The 22623-nt window shown below is 42.1% G+C and overlaps 2 protein-coding genes and 1 long non-coding RNA gene across 4 annotated transcripts in view; 2 read left to right on the forward strand and 1 right to left on the reverse strand.

The window, feature by feature from the left end:
- On the forward strand, positions 1–7426 carry rps27a (ribosomal protein S27a). Its single transcript, XM_061911528.1, has 6 exons — positions 1–87; positions 188–252; positions 5000–5054; positions 5230–5315; positions 7032–7163; positions 7231–7426. Exons 2-6 carry the CDS (start codon positions 205–207, stop codon positions 7378–7380), a joined length of 471 nt encoding a protein of 156 aa, XP_061767512.1. The 5' UTR covers positions 1–87; positions 188–204; the 3' UTR covers positions 7381–7426.
- A 1052-nt stretch (positions 7427–8478) lies between these two features.
- LOC133559611 (bone morphogenetic protein receptor type-1A-like) overlaps positions 8479–22623 on the reverse strand; it is a 61350-nt gene continuing 47205 nt past the window's right edge. For both annotated transcript variants that reach the window (XM_061911527.1, XM_061911526.1), the window contains 10 exons: positions 21992–22154; positions 18398–18500; positions 18218–18317; positions 16760–16847; positions 16522–16657; positions 16236–16428; positions 13916–14213; positions 12520–12695; positions 9393–9523; positions 8479–9314 (listed from right to left, as the gene is read on the reverse strand). In XM_061911527.1, coding sequence (XP_061767511.1) covers positions 9189–9314; positions 9393–9523; positions 12520–12695; positions 13916–14213; positions 16236–16428; positions 16522–16657; positions 16760–16847; positions 18218–18317; positions 18398–18500; positions 21992–22154 — 1514 coding nt within the window. In that variant the 3' untranslated portion in view covers positions 8479–9188. The remainder of the gene's footprint in view (positions 9315–9392; positions 9524–12519; positions 12696–13915; positions 14214–16235; positions 16429–16521; positions 16658–16759; positions 16848–18217; positions 18318–18397; positions 18501–21991; positions 22155–22623) is intronic.
- On the forward strand, positions 16528–19754 carry LOC133559613 (uncharacterized). Its single transcript, XR_009808205.1, has 2 exons — positions 16528–16864; positions 18131–19754. It is a non-coding gene; the product is annotated as an uncharacterized LOC133559613 (long non-coding RNA).

Consider the following 22623-nt stretch of genomic DNA (forward strand, 5'->3'; position numbering starts at 1 on the left):
GCCTCACCCGTGGAAAGGCGGGCAGAAAACCCCGTCGCTCCGCCTGAAAGCCCTCTTCTCATGATCCGCCATTAGGGTGAACCGCTGGTAAGATGGCGCTCCGAGTTTTCGCTTGATTAAATCAAATAAAAGACATTTTAGAGGCCGGACGCCAGGTGACGTGTTTGTTTGTGCTTGTCCGGTGCAGGTGGATTGAACGCCAGGATGCAGATATTTGTCAAAACCCTCACGGGGAAGACCATAACCCTCGAGGTGAGCGACCCGGCCGCGGCTCGTCTTCCACCGTTTTCAAGCAGCAAAAATGTCCACAAAATGTTGCTGACTTGCTGATATTTGTGTCCCGCACTCGATGAGACGTCTGCCGCGTCTTAGTGTCAGCTAAATGCCGGCTTGGACGCACTTTCGGTCTCGTCGTGCTCTCGAAGCTAAGCTAGCTGCTAGTCGAGCACCGGAAACACGTGCCGTTAGCAGTTAGCTTAGCTGCACTCAATAAGGCAACCTTAATTCGCTTTCCGGGGGGCAATCTTATTAATTTAGATGCTAAATTTAAGGTATTGTGTGGCTTTAAAGAGTGTTGAAGCAGGGCTGGCCTTTTGTTAATATGACGACCGGTGCAATGGACGTCGAGTGGATCTAACATAATAGTGAGAGTCCAGGCTATACTGGATCTAACATAGTAATGTCAGTCCAGTCCATAGTGGGTCTAACATAATAGCGTGAGTCCAGTACATACTGGATCTAACATAACAGTGAGAGTCCAGTACATACTGGATCTAACATAACAGTGAGAGTCCAGTCCATGGTGGATCTAACATAGTAGTGACAGTCCAGTCCATAGTGGATCTAACATAATATCGAGAGTTCAGTCCATAGTGGATCTAACATAATAGTGAGAGTCCAGTCCATAGTGGATCTAACATAATATTGACAGTCCAGTTCATACTGGATCAATCAATCAATCAATGTTTACTTATATAGCCCTAAATCACTAGTGTCTCAAAGGGCTGCACAAACCACCACGACATCCTCGGTAGGCCCACATAAGGGCAAGGAAAACTCACCCAGTGAGACATTGGTGACAATAATGACCCAGTGGGACGTCAGTGACAATGATGACTATGAGAACCTTAGAGAGGAGGAAAGCAATGGATGTCGAGCGGGTCTAACATGATACTGTGAAAGTTCAATCCACAATGGATACAACACAGTCGCGAGAGTCCAGTCCAAAGAGGATCCAAGACACAGCAGCGAGAGTCCAGTCCAAAGAGGAGCCAAGACACAGCAGCGAGAGTCCCGTTCACAGCGGAGCCAGCAGGAAACCATCCCAAGCGTAGGCGGACCAGCAGCGCAAAGATGTCCCCAGCCGATACACAGGCGAGCAGTACATGGCCACCGGATCGGACCGGACCCCCTCCACACGGGAGAGTGGGACATAGAAGAAAAAGAAAAGAAACGGCAGATCAACTGGTCTAAAAAGGGAGTCTATTTAAAGGCTAGAGTATACAAATGAGTTTTAAGGTGAGACTTAAATGCTTCTACTGAGGTGGCATCGCGAACTGTTACCGGGAGGGTATTCCAGAGTACTGGAGCCCGAACGGAAAATGCTCTATAGCCCGCAGACTTTTTTTGGGCTTTGGGAATCACTAATAAGCTGGAGTCCTTTGAACGCAGATTTCTTGCCGGGACATATGGTACAATACAATCGGCAAGATAAGATGGAGCTAGTCCGTGTAGTATTTTATACGTAAGTAGTAAAACCTTAAAGTCACATCTTAAGTGCACAGGAAGCCAGTGCAGGTGAGCCAGTACAGGCGTAATGTGATCAAACTTTCTTGTTCTTGTCAAAAGTCTAGCAGCCGCATTTTGTACCAACTGTAATCTTTTAATGCTAGACATGGGGAGACCCGAAAATAATACGTTACAGTAGTCGAGGCGAGACGTAACAAACGCATGGATAATGATCTCAGCGTCTTTAGTGGACAGAATGGAGCGAATTTTAGCGATGTTACGGAGATGAAAGAAGGCCGTTTTAGTAACGCTTTTAATGTGTGCCTCAAAGGAGAGAGTTGGGTCGAAGATAATACCCAGATTCTTTACCGTGTCGCCTTGTTTAATTGTTTGGTTGTCAAATGTTAGAGATCTAACATAATAGTGAGAGTCCAGTCCATAGTGGATCTAACATAATAGTGAGAGTCCAGTCATTACTAGATCTAACATAAGTGAGAGTCCAGTCCATAGTGGAGCTAACATAATAGTGAGAGTCCAGGCCATACTGGATCTAACATAACAGTGAGAGTCCAGTCCATGGTGGATCTAACATAGTAGTGACAGTCCAATCCATAGTGGGTCTAACATAATAGCGAGAGTCCAGTCCATACTGGATCTAACATAACAGTGAGAGTCCAGTCCATGGTGGATCTAACATAGTAGTGACAGTCCAGTCCATAGTGGGTCTAACATAATAGCGAGAGTCCAGTCCATAGTGGATCTAACATAATATTGAGAGTCCAGTTCATACTGGATCTAACATAATAGTGAGAGTCCAGTCCATAGTGGATCTAACATAATAGTGAGAGTCCAGTCATTACTAGATCTAACATAAGTGAGAGTCCAGTCCATAGTGGAGCTAACATAATAGTGAGATTCCAGTCCACGGTGGATCTAACACATTAGGCAGAGTCCACTCCATAGTGAATCTAACATAATAGTGAGAGAGTCCAGTCCATAGTGGATCTAACGTAATAGTGGAAGTCCAGTCTAGGGCTGGGCGATATGGCCTATTATCTCAATAATTTTTGGCCATATATATCTTGATTTTGCCTTAGCCTTGAATGAACACTTGATACATATAATCACAGTAGTATGATGATTCTAAGTCTCTACATTAAAACATTCTTGTTCATAAGGCATTAATATATGCTCAGTTTAAACTTTCATGCAGAGAGGGAAGTCAATTTATCAAAAGTGTATCTATTAAAGTTAAGCCGTGGCACAAACATTCATGTAAATTCCAAAACAGAAAGTTCAAGATTGTCAGAGACATTTTAAAACAAGCTACTTTTGTGCATGATGTCATTAAGATGACATATCAAAACACTAAATTAAAGTGCACTTTTTGTACACACGCCACTACAATAGTTCAAAACAAATAAAGTGCGCTTTTGTGCATGTCACACAAGATATTTCAATGTGTCAAATAAAAATGAGCTGCATAATAGGAACTCAAATAGTGTTTGTGGTAGGGTCCCGTGGACGTTATCTCCTGTTGTTGACTTTTTTTCATACTGTGTTGATTTGGAAATGGTTGCTTGGGCATTTTGTTGGTGTGGCGCCGAACGAAGATGTTATGATGCGAGTAAGCACTCTTCATTTTCTAGCGGACGTCTTTTCAAATGGTGCTACATATTAGCCGTGCTGCTACTTTTTGTAGCAACTTTTTTGCCGCACACTGGTAAAACATCTTCCCGCTTGAAGCCAGACGTTGGACCACATGCTGTTTTTCTTTGGAATTAATTCTTCCTTCATTCGTTACCAGATTCGCACCTTCTTTCTCATGTATTACCACTCCGCTAGCTCCACAGCTAACGTTACCCATGTCGCTACCTCTCTGCTCGACGAGTGTGTGACGTTGCACGCGTGACAGTATGTGACGTGTGTAAGAAGGTGCGCTTGTTTTGTGTTTGTGAGGAGAGACAAGAATGAGAAACGCCTGTAGTTTAATGCCCGCAGCTAAAAGCAACTCCGTGAGAACGTATACTCCAATATCACGATATAGTCATTTATTATATCGCACAGAGACAAACCCGCGATATTTTGATTACATTCCACATCACCCAGCCCTAAAGTCAACCTTAATTCGCTTTCCATGGGGCAAAATTATTCATCAAAGTGCGAAAAATAAGGCCTTAAATGGCTTTAGTGTTAAATACGACCTTGAGAGCAATGTCTACCTTTTCTGAGCCGAGGCACATTTTTTTTCCTTTGAAAAAATCCTGAGGCACACCACCAGCAGAAAACATAAAAAATTAAACTCAGCAGTCGATATTGACAATAAAAGTCGTTCTCGCAGTTGTTGGATATGAATACAAACCATAACCAAGCATGCATCACTTTAGCTCTTGTCTCATAGTAGGTGTACTGTCACCACCTGTCACATCGTGGCATATTTTGACTTTTTTGCTGTTTTCCTGTGTAGTGTTTTAGTTGTCTTGCACTCGTTTTGTTGGTATTTTCCTGTAGCAGTTTCATGTCCTCGAACGCTATTCCGCGCAGTTGCTTTGTGTTTACAATGAAGACTTAAGTAACCTTCTTTGTGGGACATTGTCATGTCATGTATGGATGTACTTTGTGGACGCTGTCTGCTCCACGCTCTCAATCAATCAATTTTTACTTATATAGCCCTAAATCAAGAGTGTCTCAAAGGGCTGCACAAGCCACGACATCCTTGACTCAGATCCCACATCAGGGCAAGAAAAAAACTCAACCCAATGGGATAACAATGAGAAACCTTGGAGGGGATCACAGATGTGGGAACCCCTCAAAAAATACTTTTTACCCAATTAGGTGAAATGACAATCTCCCACGGCACATGGGTTGAAAAACACTGCTAGGAAGGTATCTAAAATTCATTCATTCATTTACACTTGGTAACAAAAAAGAACAAAACAAACCAACTGGGTTTAAAAAATAACTGCATAGTAAGATGTCCAAAATTGATGATGTGCAATTTTTGTTAACAGTCTGTTTTATTTTGATGTTTACCTGAAACACCGCAGTATCGGAAAATGATAATTGCGTTTGAAAGTTATGTGTATTATAATCACATCAGTGCTTCACTTGGCTACACTTAATGTAAACCACTGAACATTATTCCTGTCAAATGCTTACTATTTTGTTGAATCAAACAATCTATGGTCGGACATGACCATTAAATTAGTTTGAAGTGAGATTTGCTGATTTTATTCTCATGAACATTTTCACCAACTTCACTTCTTTGCAGGTTGAGCCTTCGGATACTATCGAAAATGTCAAGGCCAAAATTCAGGACAAAGAAGGCAAGTTTGTTCTAATTTTCCTCCTTAATGACTTTTCTGCGTGTCGCCTCTGACATTCTACAGTAATGGGATGAATAGTCTCATGCTAGCTGGTACATGTTTACATGTAGTCTTCATGAGCAGTTTCTAGTTTGTCTGGAATAAGTGTGTGAAAGTAATCACTGGTCCTGTGCAGGAATTCCTCCTGACCAGCAGAGGTTGATCTTCGCTGGGAAGCAGCTGGAAGATGGACGCACTTTGTCAGACTACAACATCCAGAAGGTGAAGAAACTATCTCCATATAGGTGTTTCATATTGGTTGATATCGATGATTGTTGACGGATTTTGCGGACTGTCGAGAGCACCGGTATTCCAGCCACACTCCAAAGTTTGTCTGACAAAAGTTTCCATATAAAGTACACTTCATTCACTATTCACGATCAGTTGGAATAATACATCACGTTGTATATAGGGAACATACCAACCCTTTATTTATTGAATCACAAATACTGAAATTCCACAATATAGTGAATTTGCAAACATGTAAAATGATGCACAAAGCAAACTATAACCTTCTACCCAAGAGTATGCAACATCCATCCATCCATTTTTTTACCGCTTATTCTCTTTGGGGGCGCTGCTACCCATGTCAGCTACAATCGGGTGGAAGGCAGGGTACACCCTGGACAAGTCGCCACCTCATCACAGAGAATATGCAACAATTCTCAAAGAGAAATATAATCTTAGAGAAAAGTGTTATTTAAATAATTTGTATGCACATACAACACTTAAGACCTTCAGTATGTGGAATTAAATGATGGAATGGATTAAGCAAAGCAATCAATGTACTAATATGATCCACTACAAGAAACTCTTCAAACTTTTAAGTGTTTATAAAGTACAAAAAAGAAGAACCATGATAAACAATCTGAATTTATTTCATCCATCCATTGATTTTCAAAATAATCTTACTCATCTCACCATATGAAATACAACTTACTTCCCCGAGTATTGTTGATTTATTGTGATTGCTTATGGAGTATATTGTGAATAAATTGAGAACAGGGAGTGAACAAAAGTTTTAGCAACTGCTTTGTAAAAGAAAAGGGGTAGGATTAAATAAGCTCTGCTTCCTCCTACTCCTTTTTGAACATGTTTAAAGAGAAACTGGAATTGTGATGTATCATGTTGTATGCTTGCATGTTCCAAATAAACTCAAACATCAACACCGGACTACAAGCCGCAGATATGTCGTTAAATGAGTCGTTCATAGAAATATTTAGTAATTATTTACATACCTTGTATCCAAACGGTGTCTGAAACACGGCAGTAAAACGGCTAATCAAACAAAACAGAAGTCATCGTCATGGACCCACTAGCTGTGCAAGCATGGAATACTCCTACAGACATCACACATGGGACGGTTCAGTAATAAATAATTGTTTTAGTTATATTGTAAAACTTAAAAACGGTGCTTGGAGTGAGGAATGAAGAACTCATACGAGTAGAAACGCTATGGAGGACCAGAAGACGCTGAAAGCTCAGTCTAAACAGAAGGGCAATGCAGTACCTGCTGTTAGAAAACTCGTCCAAAGGATGGCCCCATTGCACTAACAATAACACAACATTTCGGTGTTTATACAAAGAAAAATCCATAATTTGCCGCATCGATTCAAAACACATGGGGTTACGGACATCACAAATAAGACGGTTTAGTTGTAAAACTTACAAATGTTGCATGGCGGAAGGAATCCATACAAGTAAAACTGCTATGGATGGCTAGCAGATGGAACGGTGGTTTTCCTTCCGGTTGAAAGCTTTAAATGGAATGGCACTGCAGTGAGTGAGTGTCTCCAAACGTAACATTTATTTTAAACGATTGACATTATGGCTGTCAGCTAAGAAAGATCCATAAATGATCCACACGGTTTTATAAGCTCCAGGGTTCAAAGTGTTGTAAAGAGAATTGATGGTGTTTAACGCCATGTTTGACCCCAGGAGTCGACCCTCCACTTGGTGCTGAGGCTGAGAGGCGGGGCCAAGAAGAGGAAGAAGAAGTCCTACACCACGCCCAAGAAGAACAAGCACAAGAGGAAGAAGGTCAAGCTGGCCGTGCTCAAATATTACAAGGTACTCACTTCTCTCTCCCAGGATGTTGCGCTCGCCTCCCACTCATTTCCCCTGATCCACTCCCCAGGTGGACGAAAACGGTAAAATCCACCGCCTGAGACGCGAGTGTCCCGCCGACGAGTGCGGCGCCGGCGTGTTCATGGCGAGCCACTTTGACCGCCATTACTGCGGCAAGTGTTGTCTGACTTACTGCTTCAACAAGCCTGAGGACAAGTAAGATGGACTAACTGTTGGGAATAAAGACAAATGTTTCTCATTTCACACCTCATGACTCCTTTGTCCTCACGCCACACCTACCTGCGTCTGCATGGTTCATCACATGGAGGAAGAGAAGATACCGATTATACACTAAAGTTTTAAAGTCCTGGTATTGGCGGTATCGATAGATATCAGTATCGATGTGTATATCAGCCACCTGTGATTGACACTTGTCACTATATCACTGTCAAGTCAACGTTGGACAGAAATGAGTTGAATGTTACATTTATGTAATAACAGGGTGAAGTGAATTATATTTATATAGCGCTTTTTCTCTAGTGACTCAAAGCGCTTTACATAGTGAACCCCTGTATCTAATTTTTACATTTAAACCAGTGTGGGTGGCACTGAGAGCAGGTGGGTAAAGTGTCTTGCCCACGGACACAACGGCAGTGACTGGGATGGCGGAAGCAGGGATCGAACCTGCAACCCTCAAGTTGCTGGCACGGCCGCTCTACCAACCGAATTATATCGCCCTTGAATGCAGCTGGGATAGGCTCCAGCACTCCTGCGATTCAGAGGTTAGGAAAGTACTTTGCTTTGAACAAAACTTTTTTACTGACATGTTAGCATTTTTGATCAGTAATTTTAGTGCTCAAAGCTGACTTTTTTTTGTTGGATATTTAAAGTAATTGTAGTTCACAAGTTGTCAATTACACTCCAAATAGTGCAATACAATGTAAAAGAGGGTTTAAAATAACTCAATGGGCATAAAATAAGCTTGAGAATTTTCAAATTTACCTGACAAGCTAACATGTTAAGCACTTTTTAAATTTGACAACTTAGAAAATATATGCAACTTATTGCTCTAATTGTGGGATGTATCTTGATAGTCACATCGCCCCCTCAATATTCCTTAAATTGTATTTTTAAGTACTGATAACTAATATTTAGTCCCTGTTGTCATGGAAACAGAATTAAAAAACAGTGTAATATTACGGCAGCCAGCAGGGGTCGCTGAGTGCAAACAATCTTGTTTCGTGGAACTTAATTTTGGGGCTGCTGGACTCTGGTTGCTTCTGTTCAGGGAAAAACAAAAGTAGAGTAAAATGTGAAGTTTGAGTACTAAAAATAATATTTACTTGGAATTGTTACAATGGACAAAGTGGATACACGTGAACACAACCAGATGAAGTACAAAACATTTTACATACCACATTATTTCTAAACTTCTTGCATATTTCCAAGAGAAAAACACCAAAAAAAAGGTCACTCTGGCAGAAAAACATTCTGAACTTCAGTTTAGCGCAACCAAATAAATGTAAAAAGATGATTTGTTGGTTTAAATGTGGCTTGTAACTGCTGAACATCCTTGGCAACTGAAGAATAAATCTCAATGAAAACATTTACAAAGTCTGATTGGACGTATGAAGCTCAGTGGGAGGAGCCAAAGCTAAGAAGACATTTTTATCCCCCGTTTCCTGTTGAGGTGTTTGTTATAAATAAAGTTCTAATAATCCAGTCAGCCCCGCCCACTGAGGGTTGTCTCCACCAATGAGATCCTTTAGGACAAGCAAAGAGGACGGTGGATGTCTCCATGGCGACCGCATCCAACACGACGAGGAGGAGGAAAATCCGAACTGAACTTGTCTTGAAAAGTTTTTGGGGGCAGGGCTTTGAAAAGTGTCACCATTGTCATGCGGAGGCCCCGCCTCCTCCTTCCCAGGGAGACAGGAAGTCGCCCGCTTGGCTTTCACAGAAAGCGTCACTCCGGGAAAAGACGCGCGTCCTCGTCCTGACTCGAGGCGCCGTCTTCGGTTCAAAAGGTCAGATCTTGATGTCCTGAGACTCCACCATCTTGGCCAGCGTCTTCTTCACGCGCAGGATGGTGAGGCGGGAGGCGGGGCTGTGAGCCCAGCACTCGCACATCAGCTTCAACATGGCGCGCAGACACTGGACACACACACACAAAGAGAGAGAGTTAGGATACAGAACAGTGAGTGTGTGTCACCAGAGGGGGCGCCGTGTCACCTCATCACTGTTCCAGCGGTTTGACACGGTGGGTCGCTGACCCTTCACACACACCACCTCCAACATGTCCTCGTACGACGGCTCACACGGCACCACATCGAAATACGGCAGCTGGTAGTCCTCCACCATCCCTGCACACACACACGCACACACACACAGGTTATCAGACAGACTGAGGACCAAGTTTTTGTTCAGTACTTGTGGGGACCACCCTTTCTACAGGTTGTGGAGGCATACAAAAAATGAGGTAAAATGGCCACTGCCCAGTTAGCTCATACACGCCTTTAAATCTCTGGATTGATGAAGTAATGTGCTGATCATTCTTACTGGGGACCCTGGGGAAAAAGACTTAATATGGTTCATGGGGACCGAATTTAAATAATTGTGCATAATTCACACACAATTGTTCGTGACTACTGAGGACCATTTATACAAAAAAATAAATAAATAAATAAAAAGTTCAAATTAAATATATTAATAATCACTTAGGCATCTTCAGGATGGATCTGACTTATCATTTAAAAAGGTTTCCCTTTAGGGGACCTGTTGTTTTGTCCCCATACAGTCATAGGTCCCCTAAAGGTGACTGCGCAAACAGAGCGATGTCCCTAGTACGTAAACATTGCCAGAACACGCACGCACGCAATCAGACGGACTGGGGACCAGGTTTTTGTTCATTACTTGTGGGGACCACCCTTTCTACAGGTTGTGGAGACATAAAAAAAATGAGGTAAAATGGCCACTGCCCAGTTAGCTCATACACGTCTTTAAATCTCTGGAATGATGAATTAATGTGCTCATCATACTTACTGGGAACCCTGGGGAAAAAGACTTAAGATGGTTCATGGGGACCAAATTTAAATAATTTTTCATAATTCACAAATTTGATTGTGACTACTGAGGACCATTACGGAAAAAAAGTTCAAATCAAATATATTAAAAATCACTTAGGCATCTTCAGAATGGATCTGACTATCATTTAAAAATGTTTCTCTTTAGGAGACCTGTTTTTTTGTCCCCATACCGTCAGAGGTCTGCTTAAGGTGACTGTGTAAACAGAGCGATATCCCCATTAAGTCAGAACTCTCACACACACACACACACACACACACACACACACACACACACACACACACACACCCACACGCACATACACACACACTGGTTATCAAACAAAATGGGGACCAAGTTGTTGATCAGTACTTGTGGGGACCACCCTTTCTACAGGTTGTGGAGGCATTAAAAAAATGAGGTAAAATGGCCACTGCCCAGTTAGCTCATACACATCTTTAAATCTCTGGATTGATGAAGTAATGTGCTGTTCATACATACTGGGGGCCCTGGGGAAAAAGAGATAATATGGTTCATGAGGACCACATTCAAATCATTTTGCATAAATCACACACAATTGTTCGTGAATACTGAGGACCATTTAAAAAAAAAAGTTCTAATTAATATGACATTATCCTCAGAATCATTTAAAAAGGTTTCTCTTTAGGGGACCTAGTTTTTTGTCCCCATACCGTCAGAGGTCCCCTAAAGGTGACTGTATAAACAGAGAAACAGAGCGATGTCCCCATTAAGTCAGGACTCTCTCAAACACACGCACGCACACACACACACACACAAAATTGCAGTGACACAGTTCAGCCTGCAGGTGGAGCAGTTAAAAAATGCGAATGAATGCAGCACTCCGCGACCCCAAGAGACAAGTGGTAGGAAATGGATGGATGGATGGACATCCTATAGTAAAAAATTAGCGGTGACATGTTGGGGGTGGGTTTAGTCATGTAACTCTCCTGGGGTCATGTGACTCACATTCAAACCTCAAATTGACAACAGAGCTTTTGTAGTAGTACACACATAGTTGTGGCAATACACAAATAGTTGTAGTGCATGTACGGTGTCAGTAGTACACATATCGTAATAGTGCATGTTATCATAGTAGTGCTTTCAGTTGTAGTAATACACATGTAGTTGTAGTAGTACATATAGTTGCAGTAGTACATGTTAAGTTGTAGTAGTACACAAGTTATACTTGTACATACAAAGTTATACTAGTGCATTAAGTCATACTAGTACATACAAGTTGTACAAGTGCATTAAGTTATACTAGTACATAAACTTAATTTAGTACAAACAAGTTGTACTAGTACATACAGCTTATATTAGTACATTAAGTTACACTCTCACATATAAGTTGTACTAGTACATACAACTTATATTAGTACATAGAAGAGATACTAGTACAGGGGTGTCAAACTCAAATACAGACTGGACCAAAATTTTAAACTGAAAAAAGCCGCGGGCCAAGGTTGAACAAATTACCCTTTTAATAGGGACCCAAACAAGTTTTGCATTGAATATTGAACAAGCGAGACTTATATAACTTTATAGTGACATGCAAAACGAGTTTAAAATAATACTAATAATTTAAAAATAGCAACGGCATATCAAATCAAATTTAAATAGAAATTGAATGCATCTTTTCTATTTGCAGCCTTTTCAGGTAAATATAAAAATAAACTTTTCCCACAGGCTAATAATACATTTTTATATTGTAGCGTGCAGGAAGAGGTAGTGCTGTGTATTTGTTCTGTTGTGTTTATGTTGTGTTACAGTGCAGATGTTCTCCCGAAATTTGCTTGTCATTCTCGTTTAGTGTTGGTTCACAGTGTGGCGCATATTTGTAACAGTCTTAAAGTTGTTTATACGGCCACCCTCAGTGTGACCTGTATGGCTGTTGACCAAGCTTGCATTGCATTAGTATGAGTATTAGCGGTGAATGCGGTGCTACAGCGACACCGCCGCTGTATAATACCGGCGGGCCAGCTCTAATGTTAATTTGATATTGCGTCAAGGGCCAAATGAAAATACACGGCAGGCCAAATTTGGCCCGCGGGCCAGAGTTTGACACCCATGTACTAGTACATTAAGTTATAATCTCACATACAAGTTATACTATTACACACAAGTTATACTAGTACATACAAGTTATACCAGTATATACAAGTTAAAAGTGAAGTTATGGTAGTAGACTCAAAGTAGTAGTATAGTGAAGTATTAGTGTGTAAGTAAGTAGTAGTAGTAGTAGTAGTAGTAGTAGTAGTAGTAGTAGTAGTAGTACCTCCAGTGACACAGCGCCGAGTCATCTCCCAGACGACCAGAGCGTAACTGTACATGTCGGCCATGATGTAAGCCTGGAACTGGTTCTTCTTCAGGCTCTCATCCAGGACCTCTGGTGCCATGTAGCGTCTGGTGCCCACCCTCGCACTCAGGGGCACGTCCACCTCACTCGTGTCGCTATGGAAACACACACACACACACACCGCTGTCACCTCACCGCCACTCTGACACTGACTGTGTGTGTGTGAGTGAGTGAGTGAGTGAATGATTCTTAGTGTGTGAGAGAACGCATGAGTGTCAGACTGAGTGAGTGAATGAGTGGGTGAGTGAGTGTGTGAAAGTGTGTGAGCGATGAATGAAAGAATGAGTATGTGAGAGTGTGTGAGTTACTGAGTGAGTGAATGAATGAGTGAGTGACAGAGTGAGAGTCAGTAAATTAGTGAGTGAGTATGTGTGAGTGAGTGAATGAATGAAATAATAATGATAGCGTGCGACAGTGTGTGGGTGATTGAGTGAGTAATAAATAAATTAGTGAGTGAGTGGGTGACAATGTGAGTGAATGAATGAAATAATAATGATAGCGTGCGACAGTGTGTGGGTGATTGAGTGGATAATACATTAGTGAGTGAGTGGGTGACAGAGTGAGTGAATGAATGAGTGAGTGTGAGAGTGAGTGAGAATGCATGAGTGTGTCAGACTGTGCGTGTGTGACGGTGTGTGAGTGACAGAATGAGAGTCAGTAAATTAGTGGGTGAGTAAGTGAAAGTGAATGATTGAAATGAGTGTGCGACAGTGTGAGTGGGTGATTGAGTGAATACATGAGTTAATGAGTGAGAGCCTGTGCGACAGTGTGAGTGAAAGGCAGTGAGTGAATGAGTGAGTACATAAGAGTGTGTGAGTGAGAGTGAGAGTTAGTAAATTAGTGGATGACTGTGTGTGAGTGGGTGATTGAGTGAGTGAGTGAATACATGAGTTAGTGAGTGACAGTGTTAGTGAATGAGTGACTGAATGAATGAGTGAGTACTTGAGAGTGTGTGAGTGAAAGTGTGAGAGTTAGTAAATTGGTGGGTGACTGTGTGAGTGGGTGATTGAGTGAATAAATGAGTCAGTGAGTGAGAGAGTGTGTGACGGTGTGAGTGAATGACAGTGAGTGAATGAGTGAGTACATGAGAGTGTGTGAGTGACAGAGTGAGTTGGTAAATTAGTGGGTGACTGTGTGAGTGGGTGATTGAGTGAGTGAGTGAATACATGCATTAGTGAGTGACAGTGTTAATTAATGAGGGTGACTGAATGAGTGAATGAATGAGTGAGTACATGAGAGTGTATAAGTGACTGAGTGAGTAAGTGTGTGAAAGAATGAATGAGGAGAGTGTGTATATGAGTGAGTGAGTCTGAACCTGTTGAACTTGACTGCGAGGCCGAGGTCGGCGATGCAGCAGGCGCCGTTCTTCTTGATGAGGATGTTCTTGCTCTTGAGGTCGCGGTGGGCGATGGCGGGCTTGCCCTGCGTGCCGTAGATCTCCGTGTGCAGGTGGCACAGGCCGCAGGCGGTGGAGTACGCCAGCCTCAGCAGCGTGTGCGTGTCCAGCGTGGTTGTCCTCAGGTAGTCGTACAGGGAGCCGTTCTCGTGGTAATCCGTGATGAGGAACAGCTGCGTGAAGGCGCCCGTGCCCTTGATGTCGGCAGCGATGAAGCCTATCAATGATGGAGTCATCATCATCATCACCAGTGATGTCATCGTATTCATCACCAGTGACATAATCATCATCATCACCATAGATGTCATCATTATCATCAGTGATGTCGCCATCTAGTAATGTCATAATTGACATAGTCATCAGTAATATCATCATCACCACCAGTGATGTCATCATCATAGATTTCATCATTATCATCAGTGATGTCGTCATCTAGTAATGTCTTCATTGACATAGTCATCAGTGATATCATCATCACCAGTGACGTCATCATCATAGATGTCATCATTATCATCAGTGATGTCATCATCTAGTAATGTCTTCATTGACATAGTCATCAGTAATATCATCATCACCACCAGTGATGTCATCATCATAGATTTCATCATTATCATCAGTGATGTCGTCATCTAGTAATGTCTTCATTGACATAGTCATCAGTGATATCATCATCACCAGTGACGTCATCATCATAGATGTCATCATTATCATCAGTGATGTCATCATCTAGTAATGTCTTCATTGACATAGTCATCAGTAATATCATCATCACCACCAGTGATGTCATCATCATGGATGTCATCATTATCATCAGTGACGTCGTCATCTAGTAATGTCATCAGTGATGTCGTTATCATCATTAGTGACATAACCAGTGATGTCTTCCACAAAAGTGAGGTTGTCATCATCAGTGGTGTCATCATCATCATCACCAGTGACATCATCATCATAGATGTCATCATTATCATCAGTGATGTCGTCATCTAGTGATGTCATCATTGACATAGTCATCAGTGATATCGTCACACCACCAGTGACGTCATCATCATAGATGTCATCATTATCATCAGTGATGTCGTCATCTAGTAATGTCATCAATGACATTGTCATCAGTGATGTCGTTATCATCATTAGTGACATAGTCAGTGATGTCGTCCACAACAGTGAGGTCGTCATCATCACCACCACCAGTGACATCATCATCATAGATGTCATCATTATCATCAGTGATGTCGTCATCTAGTAATGTCATCATTGACAGTCATCAGTGATGTCGTTATCATCATTAGTGACATAATCAGTGATGTCGTCCACAAAAGTGAGGTCCTCATCAATGGCATCATCATCATCATCACCACCAGTGACGTCATCATTGACATAGTCATCAGTGATATCATCATCACCACTAGTGATGTCATCATCATAGACGTCATCATTATCATCAGTGATGTCGTCATCTAGTAATGTCATCTTGACATAGCCATCAGTGATATCATCACCACCACCAGTGACGTCACCATCATAGATGTCTTCATTATCATCAGTGATGTCGTCATCTAGTAATGTCATCACTGACAGTCATCAGTGATGTCGTTATCCTCATTAGTGACATAAACAGTGATGTCGTCCACAAAAAGTGAGGTCATCATCACCACCAGTGACTTCATCATCATAGATGTCAACATCATTATCAGTGATGTCGTCACCTATTAATGTCATCATTGACATAATCATCAGTGATATCATCATCACCACCAGTGACGTCAACATCATTATCAGTGATGTCGTCATCTAGTAATGTCATCATTGACAGTCATCAGTGATATCATCATCGCCACCAGTGACGTCATCATTATCATCAATGACATCATCTAGTAGTGTCATCATTGACATAGTCATCAGTGATGTCGTTATCATCATTAGTGACATAATCAGTGATGTGGTCCACAAAAGTGAGATCGCCATCATTAGTGGTGTCACCATAATCGGTGATGTCAACGTCACCAGAAACGATATCATTAGTGACGTCGTCATAATCAGTGATCTCAACATCACATGACCAGTAACAATATCATTAGTGACATCGTCACAAGTGACGATGTCATCATCACGAATGATGATATCATCATCAGTGACGATGATATCATGATGATGATATCATCATCATGAGTGGCGATATCATGCGTGGATGCCGATTCCCTGTATAGTTAATAGTTGATGAGCACACGATGTGAGTTACCAAGGATGTTGTCGTGTCTCATCAGGACCGTCTGGTAGATTTCGGTCTCTCTGAACCAGCTGGCCTCCTCGCGGGTGAAGAAGACTTTGACCGCCACCTTCTCTCCCCTCCAGCGGCCCAGCCACACCTCGCCGTAGCGACCTTTCCCGATCTGTCGCACCATCTGGATCTGCTTGGCGATGGTACGCTGAACCTGGTGGCCGAGGCAGGAGTCACGTTGTCACGTCGCCGTCAAACCACACACGTCAACATGGCTGCCAAAAGTGGTGCGGTGTCATGTTCCTACCAGCAGGGGGAGCCCAGAGCCACTGCCAGAGCTCTGTGATTGGTGGATGAGGTCTTTGAGGGACTCCCCAGCTGGGATGAACACTTCCTGTTCCACGTCTTTGTGATAGCACTGACGCTCGCTCTGCCACTTGTACCTGACACACACACACACACACACACACACACACACACACACACACACACACACACACAGTTACAGGTGTGTCACGGTTGCCAAGGTGATGCTGAGGCGTTACCTGTAGTAGCAGACCACAGTGACACAGATGAGCGTGCAGCAGCACACCGTCATGGAGACCAGGAAGGCCAACCAGTGGGGGCTGCCTTCTGCAAACAAGATGGAGGTAGGTGTTTAGTTTCCATTAAAATACCTTGTGTCATGCAATATTTGTATCAGTACACTTCAATAAGTACACTGTGTACTTAGTTCCTGACAATGTAGTACTGTCCACCGAGACATTACTGTAATTGTAAACTTACTGATACCATGTTAATATCATTTAGCTTCTTAATAATGGAATTCAAACACTTGATGGAGAATTATCAGCACATGAAATATCTTTCTCTATCTTTCCATTGTAGAATAATTCTAAATTAATTTATTGTGATTCAGGCTGGGCGATATGGCCTTTTATTAAAATCTTGATATTTTTAGGCCATGTCACGATACACGATATATATTGCGATATTTTGCCTTAGCCTTGGATTAACACTTGATGCATATAATCACAGCAGTATAATGATTCTATGTGTCTACATTAAAACATTCTTCTTCATACAACATTGTTATATGCTACGTTTAAATTTCATGCAGAGAGGGAAATCTCAACTAAGTCAATTTAGTAAAACTGTGTTTATTAAACCGTTATCAAGCAGTGGAACAGACATTCACGTCATTTCAAAACAGAAAGTGCAAGATTGTCAGACATTCAAGTAGTGCACTTTTTGAACAGAACGCCACTACAATAGTTTAAAACAAATAAATCGCACTTTTGTGCATGATGTCACGCAAGATATTTCAATAACTGTCAAATAAAAATGAGCTGCGTAGTAGGAAATCAAACAGCAGTGCTGCTACTTTTTGCAGCAATGCTTTTGCCGCATAATTGTTCAACATATTCCCGCTTGAAGCCAAAGCACCGCCAGACGACGGACCCCGTGCTTTTTTTCTTGGTACTCCATTTGTTACCAGAGTCGCACCTTCTCTCTCTCGTATTAGCACTCGCAATGCACCGCTAGCATCACAGCTAATGTTACCCATGTAGCTACCTCTCTGCTCGAGGAGGGCGTGTGACGTTGAACGCGTGACAGTATGTGACGTATGTAAGAAGGTGTGCTTGTTTTACGTCTCTGTGAGAAGGGGAGACAGGAAAGAGTGGGAAATGCATATAGTGTAATGCCCGCAGCTAAAAGCAACTGTGTGAGAACGTATACTGGAATATCACGATATAGTTTATTTTCTATATCGTACAGAGACAAACCCGCGATATATCGAGTATCTGGATATATCGCCCAGCCCTAATTGTGATGTATTCTGGCTTGTGTGCACTCCTGCTAAAAACAATATATCACTTGTTGACTGGTATCTCCTCCCCTTTTTCACTTCATAGCCAAAGTGGCGACTATCGGGGCGTTTCGAGTGCGACATCTTGTATTACTTCTTCCTGTGAGCGCACTTAAATACCAAGTTTAAGTACCAGAAGGCTCCTGCGGGGGCAGTGTGGGCTGCAGGTCCCGATTGCAGAAGTCCGTGTTGCAGCACTCGATGGTCCTCCTGGTCTGAGCGTTGGGAGAGTCCTGTCCATCAAACACACAAATGTATGGATCATATCGGCATGATCAATCCTGTGTGTGTGTGTGTGTGTGTGTGCGTGTACCTTGCACTGGAAGTGTGAGCCTTCATACTTCATGCAGCCCGAGGTGAGGATGGGCTCGCCGTGCTCGTCCTCCTCGATGATGGCGAAGCACTGACCATTGGTTCTGCGGAACAAGAGCAATCAAATTTACTTCCGCCTTCTGAAACGCTTGAAGAGTAGAAGTACTTTTTTCCCCCCGCGCTTTGAACCCTGTGGCTTATAAAACGATGCGGCTAATCATGGATTTTTCTTCGCTATAAAAACAAAAAAACTCCGAAAATGTGTGTTATTGTTTGTGCAATGGCGCCATCCTTTGGACGAGTTTTCTCACTGCATTGTCCTTCGGTTTAAACTGAGCTTTCAACATCTGATAGTCGTCCATAGCGTTTCTACTCGTATGGATTCTTCATTCATCACTCCAAGCAACGTTTGTAAGCTTTACAATATAACTAAAACAATTCATATTTACTAAAGCGTCCCATGTGTGATGTCTGTAGGAGTGTTTTCAAGCGTATTGTACGTGCTATCATAATGTAATGTAACCAGGATCATTAGCATTAGCTAAAATGCTAACAGGTGTCATAGCGTCTGTGTTAGTATTATTAACTTACAATGGCATTCTTTTTGTATTTTTTCAGTTTCACAAATTCCTCAGTAAATGCATCAAAACGTCACCGTGGAGTTATTGAGTCCGTTGGAGAACTAGTTCCCGCATCTAGTGGGTCCATGACAATGACTTCTGTTTTGTTTGATCAGCCGTTTTACTGCCGTGTTTCGGACAATTAAGAAATGTAAATAAACATTGACTAAATATTTCTGTGTAAATAACTCATTCTCACAACGTATATATCCACAGTTTAGTTTAGTTTATGCTAACACGTAAGGACATTTAGCTATGTTCTTACTTCAAAAGAAAGCTATTCGAATTCTAAATTATGCGGATTATCATGACCATACCAATGCTCTGTTTATTGAATAAAAAAAACATTAAAACGGCACGATCTTGTTGACCTCAACACTGCTATTGTGACGTACAAAGCTCATAAGCGCATGCTGCCAGGGTGTCGGCAGGAGAGGTTTAAACCTGGGGAGTCCCGATGACCTCAGAGGTTCAGCTGTCTTTCAGAAAGCAAACATAAGAAGGAGCTTAAAAAGTAGATGTGTTTCTGTCAGGTGGGGTTCATCTGTGAAACAGCTTGGATTATTCCTTAAAATGTTCCAGTTCCATTCACACATTTGAAAAACACTTTAAGATGGTTTGGAAAAATATATCACTCTTGAATCAACACAGTAGTTAATACTATGATCAATGTTAATTACAAATTAAATGTGGGATACAAATAATAATGGAAGTATAACTGTTTGTATATAGCAGGCGTCGGCAACCCAAAAAACAAATCTGTCTGGGGCCGCCAAAAAATTAAAGCCTTCTATAAGTGATATAATGAAGTCAACACATGATATAAGTGTCTTTATTAGCTTTATTAGCCTACTATCAAAATGATAGTTTAAGTTAAGGAAATCAAATGAGCTCAAATATATCTACAAACGAGGCATATGATGCAATATGTACATGCAGCTAGCCTAAATAGCATGTTAGCATCGATTAGCTGGCCAAATATGCCTGATTAGCACTCCAACAAGTCGATAACAACTTGGTGCATTCGCGCACAGCATAAAAAGTTTGGTGGACAAAATGAGACAAAGAATGAGTGGCATAAAATATGTCTTTGTGTAGCATCGTTGAAGAAGGTTGTAAATGTAAAAAAACTACGGTCAGTTCAAGAACCGCCAAAATTAGTAGGACAAAATGGTGCTCACCAAATACTCTCATCAGATAATCATGTTTAATATAAAGAGTGGGATTTCTAACAATTAGGGAGATTTGTGTCATGTTGTCCTCCAACAGAAACCATATTAAAACAAAAGTATATTTTTCCCCCTATCTTTTTTTATTTTCATACATTTTTGAAAAAGCTCCAGGGAGCCACCATGGCGGCGCTAAATAGCTGCAAGTGGCTCTAGAGCCGCAGGTTGCAGACCCCTAGGATATAGTATATAATTGGTACAAAGGTTTAACTAACACGTGTACGAGGATAATTCACATGTCTTTACTGTGTATATGATTGAACAGTGTTTATGTTGTGTACAAGCTGTCATGATCTGTGGTCTAGATCATGTTTTGTTTACTTATGTTCTGTTAGTTTTGGACTCTTTTAGTTCCTGTTTGACCCCTCCTGAGTTTGGTTTGGTTGCCATGGCAGCTTATTGTTTTCGGGACGCTCACCTGTGTCTAATCAGAGGCACTATTTAAGCCTGCTTTTGCCAGTCAGTCTGCCTGGCGTCATTGCTTGTTTCCATGCATTACCGCAGTTCATGTTCAATTCATGCCGTGTCCACGTTAGTTTTGTTACCTTGCCAAGTAAGTTTTGTTTGTTCATGCTGCAGTTAGTAAGTTTTTTTTCATCCATAGATTATGCTAAGTGTTAGTTTAGCATCCAGTGCGATCGGCACTTTTTTTCCTTTTGCTTGTTTTCTGCTATTTGGTACTTTGCATTATTTTTTTGAGAATAAATCATGTTTTTACCTGTCCCAAGTGGTCCGTCTGCATTCCTGGGAGAAAGAACCCTCAGAGATGCAGAAATGTCATTATTTTCGGAAGCTCATCTTCTATTTATTTATTATTCTATCCTGCTGGCTCCGCTGTGGACGGGACTCTCGCTGCTGTGTTGGATCCATTATGGATTGAACTTTCACAGTATCATGTTAGACCCGCTCGACATCCATTGCTTTCGTCCTCTCCAAGGTTCTCATAGTCATCATTGTCACCGACGTCCCACTGGGTGTGAGTTTTCCTTGCCCTTATGTGGGCCTACCGAGGATGTTGTAGTGGTTTGTGTTGTGGTTTGTGCAGCCCTTTGAGACACTAGAGATTTAGGGCTATATAAGTAAACATTGATTGATTGATTGATATTTGACATTGTTTATAGGGTTAGGCGCAATAAGTAATAACTAAGTAATAATAACTTCAGCCGAAACCCTTTCGGACTGCAACATTTTCAATTTATGAGCGTACAACTGTTTCCATCCATCCATTTTCTACCGCTTATTCCCTTTGGGGTCGCGAGGGCGCTGGAGCCTATCTCAGCTACAATCGGGCAGAAGGCGGTGTACACCCTGGACAAGTCGCTACCTCATCGCAGGGCCAACACAGATAGACAGACAACATTCACACTCACATTCACACACTAGGGCCAATTTAGTGTTGCCAATCAACCTATCCCCAGGTGCATGTCTTTGGAAGTGGGAGGAAGCCGGAGTACCCGGAGGGAACCCACACAGTCACGGGGAGAACATGCAAACTCCACACAGAAAGATCCCGAGCCCGGGATTGAACTCAGGACCTTCGTATTGTGAGGCAGAAGCACTAACCCTTCTACCACCGTGCTGCCCTGTACAACTGTTTATGTAAAACTGTTGGTTTATTTTGTTGACCACTGACCGAAGAAATAATAACCTAAACTAAACTATATCCACAGCTTAGTCTGGTGCAGGTAATATACAGATTTTTTTTATGGGAGTGGTTTATTTCCCGGTGCGCTCACTGGGACTCACTGGCAGGTGTTGTTGGTGGCGTCTTCAGGACAGTGTCCAGAGCAGTAGCAGCTGAGGAAACGGGCGGCGTCCTCGGGCGCGATGGTGGAATCCTCGCCGGGCCGCCGGATCTCCGGCTTCACGCCCGTGCCCTGCAGGACGTGGTCGGGATTCTGACCTGCGGCTGGAAAGAGAAACAAAAAGGTGCGGTCAGCAGCAGACTGACATGGTAGGACATGTGACACATCCTACTCCAAATACCCAGAAGGAGGAGTCTTCCTCCTCCATCTTTCTTATCTCATTCCTGCGTTCTGTCTTCTGCATTCCATCCTCACAGGAACAACATGCTGACATGTAAGGACATGTACTCACGCACGACACACACACACTTTCAGCTGCCTGGTCGGCATAGCAACGTGCACACACACTAAAAACTAACATTTTTCATCATCTTTTTAAATATGATGAAAAATGTTAGTTTAACCGTTAATGTTATTCATGTGTCTCCAAAGTGTACAATAAAATATGTTAATGAGCACTTTTATGACATGTTTTACTTGTTTTAACTCCATCGTGTGTGCACACTACGGTGGAAAGAAAGTGTGTGTGTTTGGAAAAGGCTGCAGTGTGTGCGCGCGCTTGATTGAGCGCCA

This window comes from Nerophis ophidion, linkage group LG09 (assembly GCF_033978795.1).
Source record: "Nerophis ophidion isolate RoL-2023_Sa linkage group LG09, RoL_Noph_v1.0, whole genome shotgun sequence".
NCBI lineage: Eukaryota > Metazoa > Chordata > Actinopteri > Syngnathiformes > Syngnathidae > Nerophis > Nerophis ophidion.